The sequence below is a fragment of the Callospermophilus lateralis genome, unplaced genomic scaffold, assembly GCF_048772815.1.
Source record: "Callospermophilus lateralis isolate mCalLat2 unplaced genomic scaffold, mCalLat2.hap1 Scaffold_137, whole genome shotgun sequence".
Lineage (NCBI taxonomy): Eukaryota > Metazoa > Chordata > Mammalia > Rodentia > Sciuridae > Callospermophilus > Callospermophilus lateralis.
In genome coordinates this window covers 110,025-133,352 of record NW_027512527.1, presented here as the reverse complement: position 1 = coordinate 133,352, position 23,328 = coordinate 110,025, and the positions used below count along the sequence as shown (strand labels likewise).

At 39.1% G+C, this 23,328-nt stretch overlaps 1 protein-coding gene across 1 annotated transcript in view; it reads right to left on the bottom strand.

The window, feature by feature from the left end:
• Nucleotides 1-5,831: 5,831 nt before the first annotated feature.
• LOC143387461 (integrin beta-6-like) overlaps nt 5,832-23,328 on the bottom strand; it is a 49,623-nt gene continuing 32,126 nt past the window's right edge. The window contains exons 6-9 of the mRNA XM_076841863.2: nt 20,890-21,045; nt 19,845-19,872; nt 11,699-11,899; nt 5,832-5,930 (exon numbers count right to left, since the gene is read on the bottom strand). Of these exons, the coding sequence (XP_076697978.2) occupies nt 5,832-5,930; nt 11,699-11,899; nt 19,845-19,872; nt 20,890-21,045 (484 nt within the window). The remainder of the gene's footprint in view (nt 5,931-11,698; nt 11,900-19,844; nt 19,873-20,889; nt 21,046-23,328) is intronic.

The window sequence follows — 23,328 nt, the reverse complement described above, 5'->3', positions numbered from 1 at the left end:
ACAATGACAGAAACTGTGACAAGAAACTGAGAAACTGAAAGAGAAAATCAAGGCAGATCCAAATGGGTGATGCTGTTAGATATTGGAGATTCAGCTGAAAATGAGCCCAACTGCACCCATTATTTGAAAGTTACTACCCTGTATGCCTCTTACCTATTCTTTTGCTGTTTAATTAAAGTTTATTTGAGTTGGTCTTTTATCATTTGCAAGTAAAAGGAACTGCTATGGCATGGATAAGTGTCCCATCAAAGTCCAAACATAAAGGCTTTGTCCTTAAGGTACAGTATTAGTGGTGCTATGGACCTGTAAGAGTGAAGTCTAGTGGGAGGATTAGGTCATCAGTTTGCCCTCAAAGAGGACTGTAGGAGACTCCTGGCTATCAGTGTCTCTATGCTTCCCATCGCATGGTGTGAACACCTTCTTGGACATGAAGTTTTGCAATGACATGCCATATTCACCAGAGGCTGCAACCTCTAGGGCCATTCATCTTGGACTTGAATCCTCAAACCTATGAGGAGAAATGAACTGTCATTTTCCTCATAAGTAGCCTGTCTCAGGTGTTACATCATGGTGACACAAAGCTGACTAAGACAGGAACCTTAACAAATATTAACTATTTCTCTTTTACAGAGGCAGCATTTTTCCTATTCCAAAACTGAGGGAGTTTATGAGCAACCCATTTCTAAATTAAATACATTTGGCAATATATTAGTAAATAATTTCTCTGTTTTGTTTCATGAATTATTACTAATCCTGTGTGGACTTTCCTAGTATTCTTTAAAATATAAGTGATATAGAAAAAGCTTACATTTATCACAAGTTTTCTTCATATTTATTTGAACAAAACCAATATTGATTTATTTTCTGAATTTAAAAGAAAACAATAGGCATATCCTCTTCCATTATACATTTTTCTTATGCTTGTTCATTAATGTAGACCCCAACTTTTTGCAGATGATGACAACACAATCTATTGCATTTTCTATGAGGTGAAGGAGAAAAAAATAAATTAAAGCAAGGAGGATTCTGGGTCTGATACATACTACTTGCAGGGTTTTGCGAGAGTAGGACACAATTGTTTCTGGTGTTGAAGGATCTTGAAGGGGAAACCTGAGCCAGATTAAGTCCACCAAATGGACTCTCATAGCTGAAACTCCCTTCAAGCTGGGCCTTGTCACTTTTGCTTTGAAGCTAGCTCCGGCAGGCTGTGGTGGCCAGGGAACAGCAGCTCTGGAAGGAGGAGCAGACTTTAACAGCCAGCCCCCTCTCTCCCCAGAGGTCTCACTCTCAAGATCACCCCTTTATCTTTTGCTGCCTGAACTTTCTACCTTCTTATCCCCAGAGCTTCCTGACTCCTCTCCCATAGACTCTTGTATCTTTTCTCTCTCCTCACTGGCTCAGTGCTTTTCTGTTCACATCAGGCTAACATTCATTCTTCTTTTGAGATTTTGATTTTTCTTTTTCACCCGCATCCTTTACAAGAAAAGAGTATCTGACTGAAGAGTCATCATGACCAAAACACTCTCCACTACCCCCCAAACCAAAAAAACTTTAACATTTTCTTTTCTGGGTGTAAAGGAAAGAAGAGGCTCTGAAGGCTTAGTTGTTAACATTTTCTGAGGATGTCACATAACATTTGATAATCAATTACTTAATGCAAGTGTAAATAGGGATCAGGTCACCTTATGTGTTAAGTATTGTGTCTAAATAAAAACACTAGAATGTTTTCTAGCAACACACTTGGCAATTAATTTCATCCACGCCCCTGTGAGCACAATCACTGAGCAATGGTACTAGGAACTATAAAGGCTTTCTTCCCAGAAACTCAGAGCACCATGTCTAAAAAGTGGTATTTTGTTTTAATGGCTCAGTTTAATCATCAGATTCAATATTTAGCACATATTTATTCCTTATCCCCCATTTGACTTTCTTGCTCTTCTTTACATATGACCATGTTGCCCTCTTGGGGCCCTTGTATTTGCTCACTCCCTTCCTTATGCAGGTTCCTGCCCAGGTTTCAACTCTAGGGCTTGTTCTCCAGGGCCCTGTGGAGTGTCCTATCTAGCTCTACCTTCTGCATAGCTCTTAGGACTGCTAGAAAGTCTTAGCTTAGGGGCCCTGTAAAACAAGAACCTGAAGAAAAGTTGTATTTTAATGCATGATTGGGAGGGGCCATCCCAGGGAGAAAGGGTAGGGAAGCAGGGAATGAGGGGAAGCAAATATTTAATGATGCATTAGGAAGCTGATGAGTGCTGGTGGCTCAGCTCCTACTCATTTGCTGGTTCCTTCCCACTCTGTCTCTTAAGGATCCGTGTTCCTTCCTTGGGCTGCTAATTCCCTTGCATTTCTTGTTGTACTACTAGTCCACTGGCACAGCAACCAGCAAAGCCACTCTGCACTGGGGCACAGGAACTCCTACAGCTCCTCCACCTGTGAGGGGTGAGGTAGAAGCTGGGAGTTTACTATCAAGAGGACTGTGGGAGTTGGGGCTGCTCCAGGGATATTCCTGGGGGGCAGCAAGTGGGTGGGGGACATGCAGAAACTGAGTCTAGTACTCTGATGTTGTCTACTTACATATTTATTATCATCTCCCTCATTTGGAAGCACAGAGATTGCTTGTTTTGTTCAGTGTTCAATCTTCCCATAATTGTAAGAACAATGTCTGGCCTATCGTAGATAATAAATATCTGTTGAATAAATTTATTGAGACCCTGTGTGTCAGAGATTATTATAGGTGCTAGAAGAGATGGACATTGCCACCATCTCACAGATGGAAAAATTAAAATGTAAAGTAACTTTCTGAAAAGTACACACACATCAATCTGGTAGGACTGAAGAAACTTTGAAATTACACTGGCAATTCAATGGACAACCATGAAGCCTCCGATATGTAATGAGCTCTGTAAGCCTTTTCATTACAATTTAATCGAAGCTAATTTTCAAAATGAGAGCAGGTTCTAAATTTCTAGACTCTTGGCCTTTAGTTCACAAGAAACAGTTTGTTTCAGAGAGTAAGTGCTCTTGACTTCACCTTGTACTTTAGTAAGGAATGGGCCTTTCCAAAAAAGCAAACCAAACAAAACAACAACTGACTTCCCTTGTGAGCATTTGGTCTCTCTGTACTTAATTTTCCTGATGCAGAAAGTGGGCATAGCACCATGGAATCTACCCAATGGATGCCCAGAAAAACAGCATTGATTGCATTAATTTGCTGTGACTGCCACAACAGAGTACCATAGACTGGGTGATTTAAATAACAGAAATTTATTTACTCACAATTCTAGAGGCCATTGAGTCAGAGATTGAGGTATCCAAATGGATGGTTTCTTCTGAACTCTCTCTCCTTTGGTCTGCAGTGGCCATCTTCTCCCTGTGTCTTCATCTGGTCCCTCTCTACCTGTTTATGGCCTATTGTCTCCTTCTTGTGAGAACTCTAGTCATATTGGATGAAGGCCCAATGCTAGGACTTAATTTTAACTTAATTATCTCTTTAAAGACCCTATTCCAGTTATACAGTCAAAACTAAGATAATAGCGATTAACACTTCATGAGTTGTGTGGGGAGTGATCTTGGGGAGAGACATATTTCAGCCCAGAACACTAACCCTAAAGAATTTGATTTTACAAACATGGAGTCATGTCCAGCCAAAGGCTAATGGTGTAAGTATTGTCACTGGGCAGCAATTACTCCATTTCCTGATGCCCCCGCCTTCTGTGGCTGCCTCTTCCTGCTCTTTTTCTTGGTCCTAGAATGAGATCAACAAGGCAGTCAGAGTAGGTCACAGGAATATCCAGAAATTCAGATTTCTTGCTGAGTGAATGAAAAGAATCATCATCCAAGTGTCTTTGTTTAAATTACCACGTTTATTTATGTCAACACAAAATACAACAACTTACAAAACAACCATTTTATCTTCATGTAACATAACTCTTCAATGAATAGAAGTACTACTGTTAATGTTTTGGCCTTTTCAAGGTCCTGCCTTGGGTCAAAACCACATTTAAAGAATGAGCAGATTCTTCCCTAAAACACACACAAAGGAAACTTCTATTTTCTAAAAATCTCATTTCAGTAATTGTACAAAACAGCACAAGCAGTCTCATGTACAGGGGACTGCTACTGCCGCGTCACTGGCAGTGCCACTGCAGGTTGCTCTAGACGTCCCCATCAATAACGGAGTGGCACATCAGTCCTTCAGATGTCCAAGGAGATTGTTCAGTAATACTTCTCATAGAGCCCAGTCCTCCCTAAATGTATGATTTACCTGAGTTGTTTAAAAACTGGGATTTGGGGGGGTCTCCAAGTGATCAAATGTACACACATCAATCTGCTAGGACTGAAGAAACTTGGAGATTACACTGGCAATTCAATGGACAACCATGAAGCCTCCACTATGTAAGAAACTCTAAAAGACTTCTCATTACAGTTTAATCAAAGCTAATAAACATTGCACAAAAGTACAACTCACCTGGATTCCATGCTGTAACTGCTATTTGTTTAGTACATTTCAAACAAATTTTATTGCTTAACTAATACAGAGTTTCTATCATTTTAACAACAAAAGAGGCAGTCCCATGCAGTGGAAGGAGGAAATGCCTTGGAGTAAAAGGATGTGAATTCCGATCCCAGTTCTTCTAACTCATCCTCTGAGCCTTTGTTTCCTTGCAAGGATCAAATAAGATGAAAGTGCTTTCTGACACAGCAGAAACCATAAGGAATAACATCCTACAGAGGCCATCTTGCCAATCAACCGATGGACCCCTAATTGTCCCCGTGTATTTTGTAAGTAAAATCTTACTTCTTAAATGTGTGGTGTGCATCAACCACACGTAGCTGAAATGTGCACGTTGGGTTATGCAGATGGGAAAAGAACATAGATTTAAAAATCTGCAATTCATGAGGGAGTTGTGTACTCTCATTGTGCTTGATTTACAGCCATTTAAACATTTGTTCTATTTACCCCATGTTCCTTTTATATTTCTGGAACTCTCTTTGAAGAAGATAACCATTTAAGGTAATTTTTTCAAAAAGAAATGAAAACTCTCATGTGACAATTACAGGTTTAGGAGACTCTGATACTGAGTAAGATGATTGAGAAATAAGGGAGAAGTAACAGTTAGAAAACTCAAGGACAAGAAGGAAACTGAGCATAGATTATTTTCCAGGTAATTTAAAAATAAGCTAAATGGTAGGGTTATTATTTTTGGTTTTATTAGTGACTTAATTTATAAATTACTTCCTCCTCATTTGTAAAGCAAAGTGTCTGTGTACCTGACTTACAGGTGCATACAAATTCACAGAAATGATCAATCTTACAATTTGGGATATCTGTGGAAGAAATGAATCCTTTCAACTGAAGTGAAATCAGAATCTCAATTCTCCTGCTTTAAAATAAAACTTCCTTTAGGATGGATTTACCTACTGCAAGTGTGGGTACACAATATAAGCGTATGGACTTTGTAACTTTGCTAGGACAAAGACTTTAGGTAGCTGTACTCCTGAAACAAAAGTGATTCTAATTTTCAACATTTTTCAAATGCAAATCAGGCCCCCATGAATCATTTTGATGATTATTTGAAACATTAATGCAACAGAGTTAGTATTCCTCAAATGATCCCCAAAGTCACCTCTATGCTAAGGAAATTCCTCTTCTTGATTACTTTGAACCTGTCAACATAGTGTCTCACCTTCATACAGAGAATGGCTGATCTCCAAATGACCTATTATTATATTAGGCCAACCTCTTCTTGAAGCAACAGAGAAAGGAAAATAAAATAGTGCATTAACATTTCACATCAGTAAAGCCAACTTTTCCCACATGTCAAGTGGTTCTAGCCTTCTGTGGTGAGATCCACTTTTTGTTTTTCCCTATGTTTATAGGTTACATTTTTAAAAGTACTAGTGGAGCCTCTGTACAGTGGATTTGTTCCCTAAAAGAAAAAAAAGTTCAGATGAAAGTCTGCACACTTTGTTAGGATACTATTTTAATATTTCTAGGTATTTTTATTATAGTTCAAATTGGAAGATGAGAGTCAATTTCAATCTTGGAAGCTATTGGAATAATTTTGATTCATTTGATATTTCATACTCTTAGCATTTTCAAATTTATGGCAGTGCCACTTCAGGTTGCTCTATAGCTTTGCTTTTTTTTCTAATAGGTGAAACTAGTCCCACATGGGTATTCTGTGTGTGTAAGGGGAGGGGGTCAGTGTGTGTGTGACCCAGGGACTCGAGCAGGCTAGGCAAGCGCTTGACTGCTGAGCTATACACCGAGCCCTCCACATGGGCATTCTAAAAATCTTACCCTCATTGGAAACACACTGATTTATGGATAGGAAACATGTTTACATGTTCTGTTGCCTGTTTTACCCAGTGAAAACAGTGTTCAGCTGATAACAGGTATTCAATATGCATTGAACGGGCAGAATGAACACCAATTGGTGAACCAAAAGTGAGAGGTAAGGTAATGTGAACAGTGGGAAAAGTGAAACTGATAGAAACATAACATATGAATGACATAGTATCTGTCTTGAAGCTGCTGGTGGTGAGCTATCAGACAGGGCGCGATAACGTTGTGTAAATGAGATCAAAACTGAGAAGGAGGAGCAGCTAGCTGCTTGGAAGGAGCACAGACAGATCCCCTGGACAGCTAACACTTTCTCTGGAGAGCAGAAGAACTTTCTGGCATATGCTTACTAGACAAAACTGAGTGTAAAGCAGATGACTGCAAGTTATTGGTATGTAAAACCTGGGTTCACAAGTGAGTGGTGGTCTGAAGGCAGACAGCACAAAATGGCTTGGCCCCTTGGGCCATTGGGAGATTGAGAGTCCATGCCCAGAGAACACAGCTGTGCTGTTGAGGCTGAAGATGTGTTTGCAGCAGTGGTGCTGTAACCAGAGGATCAGAGGACCAAGCCTGTGAGCTGTCCTAGGCAGGAGCAAGGGATCTCTGTGAGGTACAGTGTCTTCTCTCCTAATTTCCAAGGTTGACACACAGGCTTTGGCATCAGACAGTCTGTGTTCAAACCCAGCCTACCAGGTGACTTTACTTAAGCAACCTTAGGCCTTGGTGTGCTCATCTATTAAAGAAGGATTAACAAATTTCCTACTCCGTCCATGAGATAAGATCCTATTGCACTGTGTCTAAACATACTAACTGTTCAATGCATGCTGCCTCTTCTTATTAGTTCTTACTTATAACTTTTCTTCAAATTTGGAAGTTTCTTTTCATTTAGATCCTGAAGAAAGTTATAAAGATATTTTCTGATAGGGCTTTGCAAGTCTTAACATTCCCAAACCCATATGTGTGAAGTCCAGATACTATCTCTGAGTTACATTGGTCTCTTTATTCCATGAATTGTAGAGATAGTCATATTTTGTAGACATAAATTAAAAAAAAAAGAAGATTGTATTTGCTATCTCAGAACATTTCTTTTCTTTTCTTTTTTTCCAGTACCAGGGATTGAACTCAGGAGCACTCAACCACTGAGCCACATGCCCAGCCCTATTTTGTGTTTTGTTTAGAATCAGGGTCTCACTGACTGCTTAGCACCTCGAAATTGCTGAGGCTGACTTTGAACTTGCCATCCTCCTGCCTCAGCCTCCTGAGCTGCTGAGATTACAGGCATGTGCCACTGTGCAGGGCTATCTCAGAACATTCTTTCAGCTGTCAGAAGAACTGAGCAAAACAAAAACATTCCCTGACCTCTTCTACACATTGCCTTTGGACTTGCTACAGGGCCTTCTTTGTGAGCAGTAGTCAGACCCATACCCAGTGGCTCAACCTCTGACACAGTGCCTTTGGAGATAGATGCTATCTCTCTGTTGAGGGCAAATAGGAAAAGGTAGCTTGGCTGCTGGTGGATGAGGGTGAAGGTCAGGTTGCTGTATTGTTCCTACTTCTGAGCTCAGCCTGGATAATTCTGAAGGATCTCAAGTCCTTATTTCTGAAAACCTTAGAATTTTTGAGGGTGAATGGCAGATTGATGTGGTCTCTGATGATGGTAGAGTATCATTTGGAAACAAAAATCATGCATGGAATTCTTTGATGTTTAGAACACTAGTATCTACTTGGTTACAGAAGAACAAAGGACCTGGCTAAAGAGGCAAGGTAGAAAACCTAAGAGGTGCAGGCTGGAAATGAAGGGCAGAGCCTCTGCTGAAGGAAGGAAACTTAATGAATAGAAAAAGGATTCTGGAAGAATAAATAGACTATGAGCAGGGCCAGACCTTCGTAGGGCCAAGCGCTTGTTTGTAGGTCCTACCCCATGTCATCTTGAACATATTAAAATGCATCCACATTCCACATTAACTAGAATTTTTTCTGCTATAAAGGTGGGGGGGATTTGAATTTCAATTGATGGAATAATGTTATTTTATAGATATTTAGTTGAATGTTTAATTTTGTGCAGTTTTTATTCTGTATTTTAAAACAACATCAACAACAAAAAATTAGGTCTGTGATATTTTTTGGGGGGTGGATGATGGGTAAAGTGGACTCCATTACTGAAGGAGGTTGAGGAGGAAGTATAAAGGTGGAGCACAAGCAAGTCCCTGTTGCAGTCAGAGGTGTGTATAATGGGGCAGTTCTTGACCTCAGCTGATGCTCAGAGCCCAGGAGAATGGGTGCAAATAGGGGCATCAGCACCAGATGTGCCTGCATTTGTGCTGTGCAGGCTGCAGTGGCCCTGCCTGGAGTTCCAACTGAAATGTAGACTGGGGTCCTCCCCATTTCGGGAGAGTCTCCACTCCATCATTTAGACAGTTTTCTCCTAATCATCTGGAGTGACCAGGCTGATTTTCCCCCAAGGAATATTGGGGTTCTAGTTTAGGCTGTGTATTCTGCAAAAGCAATGACACATTTTTTTCAAGCTTGGAAAAAAATGGTAATAAGAAAATTCTGCCATGACCCACAGCTTTCTTAATGATCACCTAACTGCCAAAAGCAGACCTGATTTGCTTATCACAGTGCAAAATCAATCCATGACTGCAAGAAATGTCAGCCTGTACATTTATTTTGCCTCAAATTAATGACTTGTTATCCTAGAAAAAAATGTCTCATCAAAGATGAATTTAAATATCTTCCATTTGTGTTTTCATAAGGAATATGCAAGGGGGCTTATAAGTATAATAAAAAGGTAACCTTTCTTCACAGCTATGATAAAAAGTTTCAGGAAGCAAGAGTGAAGACTTTCCTGTCCTAACTTTTGTCACCTTAAGAGTCCAATGGGGCCCTATGGATACAGGAGACCCTACTGACCCTTTTGTCCCCCGGTTTTAAAAATCAGTCAAATTCTTGGGGAAAAAATAGGTTTTATATAAAAATTGAATTAAATTGAAGATATTTAAATGTATGCACTGAGGAACACTAGTTTTTTTTCTAGGAGGATATATTAGAGAAATTTGAACTGAATTATTTGATTTAAACCTCTTTTGCATCCAAGTGAATAATTATTTCCATCATTATCTAGTCAGGAACATCACACATTTGTTATTCAAGGAAACTCGACAGAACAGGGAATGATAGTTTTTCATTTATGTTTTTATCTGTTTAATGCATGTTTTTGTCCCATTTTAGTTGAAGAAACAGCAAAAATTTGGTATTTGAATTGCAGTCATGTTCTACATCCAGAGGGAGAACAATTTATGTTTTGAGGGAAATTAACTGTTAATTAAAATGTTATTTTAAAGATATTAATCATTTGCCAGCACTCATGCCTTGGTATAAGAACATTAAAACATGCTGGTTGGTATATAGGCATCATGTAACTGCCCAACTGCCTGTTTGTGAAACACTTTCTTGTTATTTCCAGGAGGATCAACAAAAGGTTGTGTTTGGAAGAACAACTAATGATTAGGGTTCCACCTGCAGCTAGGTTTGGGAAGCCCCTTAATCGTTCTCAGCTTCAGTTTACATATCTTCAAAATGGGGACACCAAGACTACTTTACAGGGCTGATAGTTGTCCAACTATTTGCTGCTATTGCTCTTTGTGCTGACTTATCCACATTGTTTTGCCTGCTCACCCTTCTGACCATTGCCAGGCATTTACTTGGCAGTTGGTGAAAGTTAAGATTGATATCTGTGGCCATTGTATCAGGCAAAGTTAACTATCCCACAACTTTGGCCTCATTATCACTATGTTCTAAGTCACCAAGATAAACCATCAGGTCACGTTTTACATTCTTAGGGATGGATCAATTATTCCATAGTTTACTTTCCTGAAGGGTTTTGTTCAGTTGTGAAAAATCCATACATATGCCAAGAGGAAAGTTATTTAACAAACCTCCAAAGACCCATTACCAGATCCAACAGTTATCAAGATTTTGCCCAAACTACTTTTACTATCTCTCCCTCCCACCCTCTGTTTAGGCTGAATTATTTCAAAAAAGATCCCAGCCTTCATTTCTTTTCGCCCTTGTATACTTCAGTTTGCATCTCTAAAAAGGATGGATATTTTCTAGTAAAGACATCATGCCTAATGGTATTTGATCAAGTTAAGCATATTTCCTTGCTATTATTCTAATATCTAGTGTTATTTATCTTTTTCCCAGTTGTTTTAAAATACATATTTTATAGTTGGACTGTGCAAATTAGGATCCAAAGAAGATCCATACATCACATTTGGTTATTGTATCCAAAGGCATTTTTAATGGGAAGATAAAGTAGATAAAAATTTTCATTGTCCTTGGTTGTGCATCATATATTATGATTAGTTTAAAATATAACTGCCTAATATATAGATATTCCTTATTGAGATAAAATTATGCAAAAGGGAAAATTCTGTTTGCTTTAGAAATTGAAAATATTGTATAGGCTCAGAGAAAACAGCGTTAGCATCAATTTATTTGGGCAGATGAGCCCAAAGGAGCATTGTGTTTGCCTGTATTTCTCCAGTGATGTCACTGTTTTGAGACTCAGCAATGTAAGATAATTGCTATTAGATAGCTAGACAAACCATTAGAGATAGAGAGATTAAATTAAAACCATGAAATTGTTTCTAGGGGTCTCTAGAAATGTAATTATCCTCCTGTGGAATAGAAACACATAAAATTGTAGTCCTGTTTTCTGTTTGCCTGTTGTGAAGAGAAGACACAAATTATGCCCATTGAGTACATATATTTGAAGGTTGATACTTTTTTTTCAGGTAGCTGTTTAAAATTTATGTTATTCAGAAAAACTGCCTGGTGTTTAAAAAGTCTTCTCAACTTTGCTTTGTAACCAATTATATGAGTAACAAGTATTTCCGTGAAAATTGGCATGAACTGTCAGACTATTCACTAACATTATTCCATTAGCTATAGCATAACTAATTCATGGAAATATGTAGATCCAGCACCCATGTGTTATTAAATGGAGCCCAAGGGATCCTCCTGGTGGTGAAGAGGCACTGAATAGAATATACCTCCATGATGTCCCTAATTTGCTGTATGAGGAATTTCACAGGACTCTTCTGAGTGGTGGAGATACCCACTGCACTGAGAAGCAATGCATGTCATGAGGGACACTTGTGGCCAGATAATGGATTAAGAGGTTTGCTCCCAAAGCAGAATAGAAACCAAAACTATTGGGATTGTGACAAGGGCAGTAGGGAAAAATGTGACACCTAAACTCTTTTTTAGACAGAAGAAAGTGGAGTCCCTCTCCCATCCTTTCTGCCTGGACCACTGCACCAAGAGTAGCCCTGAGTTTCGACATACCGTTTGCCACTTGTCCTTTGATCGTTCTGCTTCAAATTTGGCAACTTCTTTGTGATCATAAAATGACACCAGCAGCTTCCAAATGCACAGGAGGACAACTCCAATGGGAAGAATAGCCAGTGAAACCCCCAACATGATCATAGGAATGTTTGGAGGTTTTGGACAGTCTGTGGAAACAAATGAAATTATAATAAGAAGCAGCTGGCACTATCAATGTTTTGATGTAGAAAAGCTTTGTTGTGGTTGTTGTTGTGATGGGGATTGAACTCAGGGCCTTGAACACTTGAACATACTAGGCAATCACTCTACCACTGAGCTCAGTCCCCAAATCATGGAAAGACATTTTTTCACTGGGTTTTCCTTTCATACATTTCTTACAATAGAGGGCAAATATTGACACCTTTTTGGTCTTCCTGAAATTTTAAAAAGCAAGTTATTTGTTGAAGGATAACTCTCTATTTCTTTAAAGAAGAGCAAACGACAAAAGAAAGTGTTTGGTCATTCAAAGTAAATAAATATAAAGTGGGTTTTTTTTGGTGTGTGTGTGTGTGTGTGTGTGTGTGTGTGTGTGTGTGTGTGTTGCTGGGGATTGAATCCAGAGCCTTATGCATGCGAGACAAGCACTCTACCAACTGAGCTATATCGCCAGCCCCAGTATACAGTTTTTTATGCTCTTGGATTCTGCATGTTCAAGATTCAACCAACTATGGATTGAAAATACTGGGGAAAATTTGTGTCTGTTTTGAACATAAAAGGGCTTTTCTTCCTTGCTACTATGCCCTAAGCATTGTAACAACAACAACAAAAAAATGGGTAGAATTTACATTGTATTAAGTACTATACGTAATCAAGGATGATTTAAAGCATATGGGAAGATGTGCTTAGGTTATATGCAAATATTATCCCATTTTACATAAGAGGGCTTACACACCTGCAGATTTTAGTATCTGCAAGGGATCTGGAACCAATCACCTTGCAGGTACCAAGGAGGACCATATACTTGATGGCTGACTTGAAAAGAGCTAATTAGAATCCAGAAGAGTGACAATTAGTGCATATAGAATATTTCAAGCACCATGAAAAAGAAACTATAGCCTAATCACTAAAGATGGTCTCTTCTGAGTACATGAAAAAGTAGAAATGGAGTGTGTGTGTGTGTGTGTGTGTGTGTGTGTGTGTGTGTAATGCTTGCAGACACCTTTTCATCGATCTTCCTGAATTAAGAGCAGTCTAGGAGATTATATTATAAAATTATATAAAACCTATCCCCTGAAAGGTTACTATTTGCTGCGACTTCCTTTTTTACAGATAGAAGACATGGCTTTCTTGTTGTTGTTTGGTTGTGCTTCTAAAGTAATGCTCTGCTTTCCTGGAAAGTTTCTGGCCTACAGTGGGGAGGGTTGGGTTTGATTCCCATCTGATGAACAGCAGCTGTGAGAATCAAGTCATGTTCTTCGATCTCATCTGCAAAACAAAGCTCACTGTTCCCTCAACTTTCCTGATGATGGTAATAAGCTGAAGTGCTCATGTTTATTAAACCTACAACTTCCTAGGCTCTTCGCCTGAGATTTTGATTCAATGGGTCTTGGATGAGGCCACAGACTTTTTTTTTTATTAAGGGTGTTCCTAATGATTTTTATCCTCAGGGAAGTTAGAGAAATTAGATGTTCTGTATGGTCCTCTCAACTTGAAGAGTTCATGAAATGTTATTTTGACTCTATTGAGAGTATTAATATAATTTTGCAATTATCCAGTAACTCCCTTCATTGACAGCAAAATGACTAATCATCCTTGCACTATGCCTAGGAGATGATACATTTCTTAATGAAATGTTATAATTAAGCTCTCCTTTTGCTTTCATGGAAAAAAATACCATATAAAAATGATCATTAAATATCTGCAACCCTCTGCAAGAAGAGAGACAAAATCCATGGTATCTGGGGGAGGAAGCTATTCATGTTTAGTTTATCCTAACTCTTATTGCTCTTTGATAAGGAGAATTATACACATAGAGGAGAGTTTCATGTATATATAACTGGCCATGCTGCTTTTCAGGTGGGCTCTATAACTGATCTGAATCAAAAGGGGCCTAATGATGCATGCCTGGCCTTTTGTTCTTTGTAGAAACCATATAAGAAGATAGGGAAGAAATAACAAAAGTTGCTAATGACATAGCTACTACAGAACAAAGATCTAAAGACCCTGTTCTGGTCTCTAATAGGTTAGCTCAGTTCCTGAAAAGAAAGCAAAAGGGCTTATATCAATGAAAAATATAACCCATATTGCTATAGTTTGGTTAAGAAATGGGTTAGAGTGGGGCATTGTGCATTGCCTCTCAAAGCAGGATGAAGCTTGCTAAGACAGAAAGTAAATTAGGAGGACTCCCCAGAAGGGAATAAAGTGGGAAGAGGAATGACTTAGCAGAGATAATTATTTTAAGAACTTAAATCCACTGGACACTGTGTATTTCTCAAAGATTTTGGTTCAAGTATCAAAGCAAATATTACAGAACAGAGATCTTCACTTTTTATACTTTCTTTGACATTTCTTTTGATACTCAGACTGAAGTTAGATTTCTGGGTGGGAGTGAGAGTCACCTCCATCATTGTGTGATGTTTCCTATAGAGTCCAGGTCGATGCTGCACCTAATTCTAGGGTGCTGAGTGTTCAATGCTGTTGCTTGGACTAATCTGATAACACATGTGACTATTGAGCACTCGGAATATGGCTTTTCCAAGTTAAGTTGTGCTATTGGTGTAAAATAAACACTGATTTTGAACACATATTCTGAAAACATGTAAAATTTCTCATTAATAATTTTTATATTGATTTCATGTTGAAGTGCTAGTATTTGGATAAAAGCAAAATTTATTTCATGTGTCTTTTACTTTTTCATGTGGTTACTGAAATTTTTTAAATTATATATATGGTTCTGAAAACATTTAGGTTGGATATGCTGATCTAACATTTTTTGTGATTCACATGTTTGTTATGATCATACAGCCAGTGGGAGGCAGTATAGTACAGTGGTTAAGAGCACGGGCTCCAAGCCAAACAGTTGGAACTCCTCAACCAGCTCTGGTGCTTAATTAGTGCAAGATGCAGCAAATTATTTATGTCTCTATGCCTCAGTTTCCTTGTCTATACAACAAAAGTACCTGCCTTGTACGGTGAATGTAGTTTATACATATTAAGTGAATTAATACATGTAAAATATATGGAATGACAGCTTGCATTTGGTATTGGTAAGGGCTCCATAAGCTAGAGTTGCTCTTATATTACTAGTAGTAGTACTGATGTTATAGCAAATGCAGTCTTCTCCCTTTTCTTCCTCTAAACCACAAGGATCTGGATCCTCCACGCTGGAACCTACAGGTTCAACATCAGCAGTAGTTGGCACCTTCTAGCAAGGAAAGCTCTTCCACTCTCATTCCTTGACTGTGATGTGCTTTTAGGCTCTGAAAATTTCTACAGAGGTAAGAAGATGAAGAAGTTCTGCCTGTGTCCACAAAAGTTCTGGTGGGGCCTCACTGGCTCCTTTTTCCCATTTGCTTGGAAAATGTGGGAAGCATTAACCTCCCTTCCCCTTCCTAGGTGCTCATTTTGTCTCTTTTCTATCCAGACTTCCAATTGTCCTTCCAGATTTTCAGGTCTGAAAGCTGTGGGAAGGGAGGGACTTCTGACTTCCGGGGTGGGCTCTGCCCTCAGGGCGTCTGTAAGCACCAGGCCTACCAAGGAAATAGGGCTTGTGTGAAGGAAGAGGCATCATTAGAGCCATCAGGGGACTCGTGTGATGCCTCAGGAAGATAATTTTTCCCCTTCACTTTCCCCACTACAAAAGCACAGAGATAAATACAATACTATAATAAAATGCATCAGGGCATCTGTGTGTGCTCTGAAGGATGGCGTGTTGATGTGCCACTCATATTTTGTCGAAGAATAAAAGAATAGCCGACAGTTTTCTCTCTCTCTCTCACACACACACACACACACACACACACACACACACACACGCACAACACATCAAACCAGTATGATACAAAACCTTTGAATTAAAAACAGGGTCAGGGCCTGGGGATGTGGCTTGGGCGGTGGCACGCTCGCCTGGCATGTGTGCGGCCTGGGTTCGATCCTTGGCACCACATACGAACGGAGATGTTGTGCCTGCCGAAAAACTGAAAAAGAAATAGATATTAAAAAGAAAGAAGGTTCTCTCTCACTCTCTCTGTCTCTCCACTCTCTCTTTGAAAAAAAAAAAAAAAACAGGGTCAGGGCCAGTTCTGGAAATTTATTTTTGGGGATGTGTGTTTCCAATAGAATTTATATCACACAGGATGGCTTTGATTTCAAGATAACCGCTAAAGCCACTGTCACAGTCACAATCAGAAGGTTAGGGGTGTAATTGGAGAATTTGACTTTATGAAATAGATAATGAGGAAGCAGGGTTTTTGTATTAGAAAATAATTCATCCTTGTTCAGCAGGATTCACCTTAAGTCTCCTTAACTGAACGATGCAAGCTGCATGTTGTGTATGCATTTCAAGGAAGGTGATTTACACGGGATTTTTCAAGAGCAAGTCTCCAGGAGCATTCTGCCTACCTGAGCTTCAAAATCAAGTTCACACTCATCCTCTCAAATGGTGCTGACTTCTCTCTCTCCCTTCCCCTCAGCTCAGCAATGTAGTATTTTTCTGATCATGTTTTCTTGATCGCATTGTGATGTGTTGAACTTACTTTCTGGTTATGATTGTATTGTTTTGGTTATTAGGCTCTTAAGTGATACCAATTTGACCTTGGTTTCACATTCAGGACTAACTTAAATTCTGTCAGCACATTGAAGAGCAAGCACAGACAGCAAACGAACCTCTGTTTTATTGCCTGGCCTGCTGCTGAGACCTGGACCAGAACTCAGGCTCTGGGATTTTTTGTGGGGAAGAAGAGGTTGTGGACGAAGTCTGATGAGGTCTGATTTAATGCAGCTGTCACCTGCAAGGCAGGTGCCCACAGCTGTCTTGGGAATAGAATGGCCCTGATTATGGTAATGAGGGGGCTATATGTTCCTCTTTGCTGAGAGCATCTGGGAGGATGTCTAGATTACATTGCTGCACAGTCCAAATGGATACTGATACTTTTAAAGGGGCCTTCTTTACAATGGTGTAGTCAAGCTTGCTGGCCAAGTATTGTCACAACAGTAAAAATAAATTAATATTAGGAAACAGAGACCGCAGTGTTAGGTAGCTCAGGGTCCAACAGGATAAGGGTAAACTAGAGACTTAAAGAAACCCAGAATGACAGTATATTGTATCACAACAGAAATTGAAAATAAAGTAAAAGGCTAATCTTCAATCTGTTTATTACAAATTTTAGTGGTTCAGCTCCTCTGCCAAGATGTAGCCTTTTCTGAATTAAAAATAAAAAAAAAACAACAACAAACCCTAAAGTTGCCTTGTAGTTACCCTACCTTCTAAATCGGAGACTTTTCAATGATACTATTACAAACACTGTTTTTCAGAAACCTGAAGTAGAATGAACATTTGCTCTTAACCCAAACTTCTGGGACATATGGTTAGATATTAGTGTGTTTGACACAATGAGTCAGAATAATAAAATTGAGACCACTCCAAATAATCTTGGACACATTTATAACTTCTCTCATTAGCTTAAAAACAACAAGGTGTTAATGAAACAGAATCTGCCTGTGTTTCCCTGCTCCTTACAAAGAAAAATAATAGCCCATTGGGGTACAAAAGTGCTACAGCTATGGAAAGATAGAAATATAGGTCATTGTTTGTTGTCTTTCCATGTAATTTGTAAGATAAGAATGTGGCAAAGTCTGTGAGAAGTGTGCCTTGTATTATTCATGAAAACAGGACTGGTAAACATTTAGCATTATAATTAAGATTTTAGACAAGAGAATGAAGAGAATAAACTGTTTTTGAACTCATTTAAAACATTATTTACATAGGAATATGAAGAAATCTAATTATAAACCATTCTAGATTGGTCATTTCCAAATGTTTATGACTGTCTAAATCACCTGGGGTTTTTGAAAAGATGGATTCTGAGGACTTGCCCCGCCCCCCAGGTGGGGGGTATGCACAGGGCTGCATGTGAAGGGCTGGTATACACATGGGCACTTGGATTTTGAGTGTGTGGTTTAATAAGCAGTTTAATGAGATGATTCTGATTAGAAGGTTTGGGAACCTCTGGGCAACATGTGATTAGTGAAATCTGTCATTTCATGTGTTTGATTGCAAATGAAACTGCATATACAATTCATACTTCGATCACTTTGAGGGTCTTCACCCACAGCTGCCTACCTCATCCCTCCAATCACCTGGGATTCCTAAAGTCTCCAGGAATGTGATTTTTCTTAGTGCCATGTTGTCTTCCTTCCCTCTGTGCCCTGGCCATGCGGGCCGATCCTGCTCCCTTGAATACACTTAATGAAACATTCTGTTCTCAGGTAGGAAATGTGTGGGATGGCTTATCATACCCATTTCAGTAATATTAATCCTACTTTTTAATTTTCTTTTAAATAGCTGCACTGAAGCACAGGGTGGCTTACTTTCCTTGAACAGGATTACATCAGTTTTAATGGAACTGCCAGTATGACCTTTGAGTCACAACTCCCATCTTGCTTTAATTACTTCACCACTCCTTTTCCTAACTGTTATGGCTCTACACATAGCCTTATTTGTAGTGTTTGGGTATTGAGAAAGTATTATCAAATGTGCAATGAAAGATTTGCATAATTAGCTGTTAAGGTTTTCTTTTGTTGTTCATAAAAAATGGCCCTTTCTTTTTTACTCTCCTTTGTGAGTGCCCACATGGCTGCTCTAGAATAATACAGTGAAAATGTGATCTCCTGGTGGCTCAAGGAAATCATTCTCAGAGAAGGAAGAAATGTGAGAATGGGAATGATGAGGTTGGGGCTAAAAGGTCCAGGAAGGATGTGGAAATGGAAACTGTCTGTACCACTGAGGCAAGACAACCACGTGCTTTAAGCCCTCAGTTTAGGAATCAATTAGCAATTCTCAGTGGAAACAGTTTCTCAAGGGAAAAAATGTGATTCTGTCGTCAAACATGTTTAGGAATCCCTCCCTTTGTCCCTCCTGGTGATTCACACACATATTTAATTTAATGTGCACAACAACTCTCAAAAGTCTGGCAAAAAAGGGAAAAAATAATTTCCCATCTCTAACATTTATATGACCATGGGTGCTTTTCTCCATTGAATGTTTTCAGAGCTAGTGTTCCAAGAAACACTCTACGAGTACATGGATATTGGGGTAAATTAACATGACTCAGTAAAAGGAAGAGTGAGATTAAATCACATGTTCTTAGATGTGCCTGCCCAAGTCACTGACAGCACAATTTAGGATCAATTCACACACTTAGTAAAGTTATGCTTATTTTATTTTATTCTCCATGTCCTAGTGGGGGAAAGATGGGTTGCTAAAAGTCCCTGTGAAAGAGCAAATATGATGTGATCCGTTCAACGAGGTGTGAGCAATAACAAAACTGGTTCATTCAAAACATGGCTTATAAAAAAGGCTCATTGGCAAAGTGGCTCTTTAATTTACAGTCTGACAAATACCTTTTTTTCTCTCAAGTCCATCCAGATTAAATACTATTAATAATCCAATTATTATTTTCAACCCCCAAGTTGGAAATACCTGAATCCCCCTCTCTTGAAGATAACTGGGCCAAATACACAAAAAGAATAATGTAAATATTCTAAATGCCTCTCAAGACTGACCTTCCTCTGAAATCCAAGCATTTGACAATCTACTCAGAAAACTGTGTACTTAACATTGTAACGACCCTGTGGAAGCCATCACAATTTACATGTTTCTAAGGCTCTATCCCTTTTTCCTTCAGCACATTTGATTTCCCATGTTGCTAGTGAATTCAGTTCTAGTCATTTGTAGGCATTTTCTGCAATTTTTTCTCATTTCTAAGAGACATCTGGTAAATATTTCCACTGTTTGCTGTGAAATGAACCTAGAAGGAAATGCTGAGACTCAGTACTAGTTACTAATGTGGACAGCCCACAAATGCTGCTTCGCTCAGTGCTTTAATGTTCTTAACTTTGGTATTTGTTTAAGTTACACACCATTGTGTCCCATTTACTGCTATTTGGCATGTTTATCTTTGGTCACCAGAAAAGCACTGATGAGGGGTCTTATGAGCACTAATCACATCCCTGCACATAGGGTAATTCAACTGTGCAGTCAGAACTCTCAATTTTGAGACAAGGCAAGTAATTTTCAAAAGAAATAAATGTCATTATATTATTCCATTTTGAAAATGAACTAATTTCCGTATTCTAATTCCATCTATTCAAAATACATATCCTACAGTGTCATAAATTATTGTCTTGATTATTTCCCTTCACCTGAGATAGATCTTGGTCACATTGCTATTGCATGCAGAGTAGCAATTCTACCTGAGCAGCATGAAAATGCAGGGTTGTGATGATACAAAACCAAATTCTCCTAGATTGTCCCTTTATGCAGAATCAGTCATCTTCTTTGTTTTAAAGTCCACAAATTATTTTTTAAAATGGCCTTCCTAGCTAAAATGCAACTGATTGAAATATTTGCCATTATGAAGAATCTTATTGTAACTGTATTTAAAATAACAGATGAAAGCAAGAGTACAATTTGCTTAGCAGTTACAGATGACAGGAACTTCTGAATTTTGGGGGTGGGGAAAAGGAAATTAAGGGTGTACCATATGTGGGGGAGGGGAAGTGAATGCTTTTGAGAGGAGGAGGAAAAATGGCCATTGACCAGAACCTGCCCAGCATCTGGGAGCTACAATCAGGAAAACCATTTTACTGCTGCCTTTATCTTATCTTGAAATAAGGCAATCAGATGATTGAGGGCAATTTACAGTTTGGGGGCTTAACATTTGGTCATTTCTTCAACTTTCTTTCTTTCTAGTTTGGAAAATTCTTTCTGGAATTCTCCACAATGGCATTTGTTAAGCAGAGGTGAAATGCTGACACTCTTGCCGATAGAGCTGAAGTCCAATAAAACAGCCATGACTTTAAATTGAGATTTTAAATCCCAAGCCACGGAGTTTTCAGCCTTATAGAATGCACTCACTTTTAAACAAAGAATTGAAGTGATCTAATGCCCTGGTACAAATGGGGTCAGGCCAGAAAGTCTCTTGATTTATAGCATTTCTGTCTCTGGAGAACCACGCAAAGGAAATGAAAGCCATTTAAGACAAGCAGCACCTTCCTCCTCACTGATAGTTGTGCCCGCTAGTTTGCATTTGTCCACACAATCTTCTTGGGCCTTGGGATCTGCAGACAGGTGGCACTCGATGCAGCTCCTGCAGACAGAAAGAATTAATGGAGTTTATCAGTTCATGTTGGTGGAAATAGATGTGTAGCTAGAATATTGCTTTATGCTCTGGTTGTAGATTATGCTACAAGAGTATCTTTCTAATGACACTGGCCTTTTGTCACTTTTGGAAAGATAGTTAGGCAATATCCAAGAGGATGCTGAATTATTCTGAATTCCACCCAGTAATCAATGTTCCCTGAGCCATCCCTGATAATTGCTGCTATACTCAATTTTCTGTAGCGATTGCTTCTTATTGATATTTGATTTAGCTATATTTTCATTTTACTTTTTCCAGGGAAAGCTTACATTTATAAATATGATTAGAGACTAGGCAAAGTTCTGAATTTAATCTATATCTTAACCAGAATCCCAAGAATGATTCATAGTCTTCATATATGCCACATATGATTATTTTAATAATTCTCTCTTCTGTTATGCTTTTAAATAAATTCAAGCGTCGATAGGAGCATTTTTAAAAGCTTAGGATTAAGTCTGGATCCTCATTAATTCAAGCTTTTTAATAAAAGATTGCATTAATTTACAGAAAAGTGTATTTGCAAGGACATAAGGAAATTAAGCTACCTTAAAGATGTCTAGGGAACAAAGTAAAATTAGACCCTGAATTAATCTTGTGCTGCAAATCATTTTGCAAATAGATGGTGCTTGGAGTAATCCAAAACAACAAAAGCCTTCTCACCGTGGGGATACATGGCGCTGCATCCTTCCCCCCAGACATGGAAATGTGCACTCTTATAAGTGCTTGGTAAGCTCAGCTGAAGCTGCATCTCCTAAAACCAAACCTTCCTAACATTAGTCTAGAGAGTTCCCTTGTAGTGGGGGGACTAGAATTCCTCTACAGAAAAACTTAGGAGTGGTGACGTATTTGGAGTGGGGCTGTAAATCTTGTTGTGAAGTCGCTTTTGCTCTGCAAGTGTATTGCATTTTCCTAGATTACGTATTTATTTGGAGTGGCTTGGTGGGGGTCTGGGGGAGATGGTGGAAGCCCTTAAAGTCTCCTTTGTGCATCTCACTGATGACTGCACCAGCTGGACCAATGCCCCTCCCCACTGCCAGCACCTTTTGTATCCCCTCCTGAAACTGGCAATCCAGACATCACCGTCATTACTTTATAAACCTCTATCTTGCCCACTGGTCTATCAGCACCTGTAAAGGTAGAAACTATAACTATTTCAGTCTTTCCTGCATGTCCCTGACTTAACACCATTCTTGGCATACAGTAGGCACTTAATATCTACTAGACAAGCAAACACACACGGATAAATGGAAGAATAGACTCATCTAATGTAAACATCAAGATCACTCTGATTCCCAAATTGGAACTACTTGAGTATAAATTTCATATCTTCCAAGTCAGATTTAGGATTGAACCACGTTAACAGAGGAGATGAAATAGAAAAATAATGAAAGGAACACCACGAAGGGACACTTTACATTGGATCCTATTCAAATAATTCTGCTCATGCGCCCATGCTTTGGCACTTGTCTTAGATTTCCAGGGATACTGACAGAGAAGTTTTGACACCTAAACGGTGAGTTATCAATGAGTAAAAAATTGATTTTCTCACTCCATTTTCATTGGATATGCAAATGTCACCATTTTGGGGTATCAGAAGTAGTGACAACCAACCTCTTAAGAAACACCCTAACAGCCTTCTGGGAAACTTGCTTCACTTGACTGACAAATTTTGCCCCAATTCCATGAAGAAGGTAGTTGCTAACCAAAGAAACAGTTTTCTTACTGGAAAATAAGAAAATGTTCTTATAGTCTTAAAAAATACAATACACAATAGCTACCTACAATGACAAGGACAAAAAGGTGCCAAAGAGCATGGAGGCAGAATGGAAAGCTAAGATCTTCTTTCTGGGCCTCTTTGCCTCCCTGATTCTGCTGATATGAAGAATCCCACAAGGTCAGGCTATGAACTTCTAGATAAGAAAGAAGCTTGTCTGTTTCCCCTGAAAAGGTACTGACTGCCTGTGGGTGTCAGCAGGATGCCTCCAGGGCTTTCCTTCTGTGTGGCTGGTATTGTAACTGACAGGCCATCAGATGTTATCAGTGTGGGACATCAGCTCCACTTCCCCCTGTTGTCTCAGGCAGAAATGTTAACTTTGTGATTCTGAATAATCAGGGCTGAGAAAGCCTCCAGGCAGAGACTGACTGTTGTTCCAGGCTGAGGATCACAGGGGCCCTGTGGGTTTTTGTTTCGATGGATGCCTGGAGACCAAACCCGGCAAAGACATTCTGAGG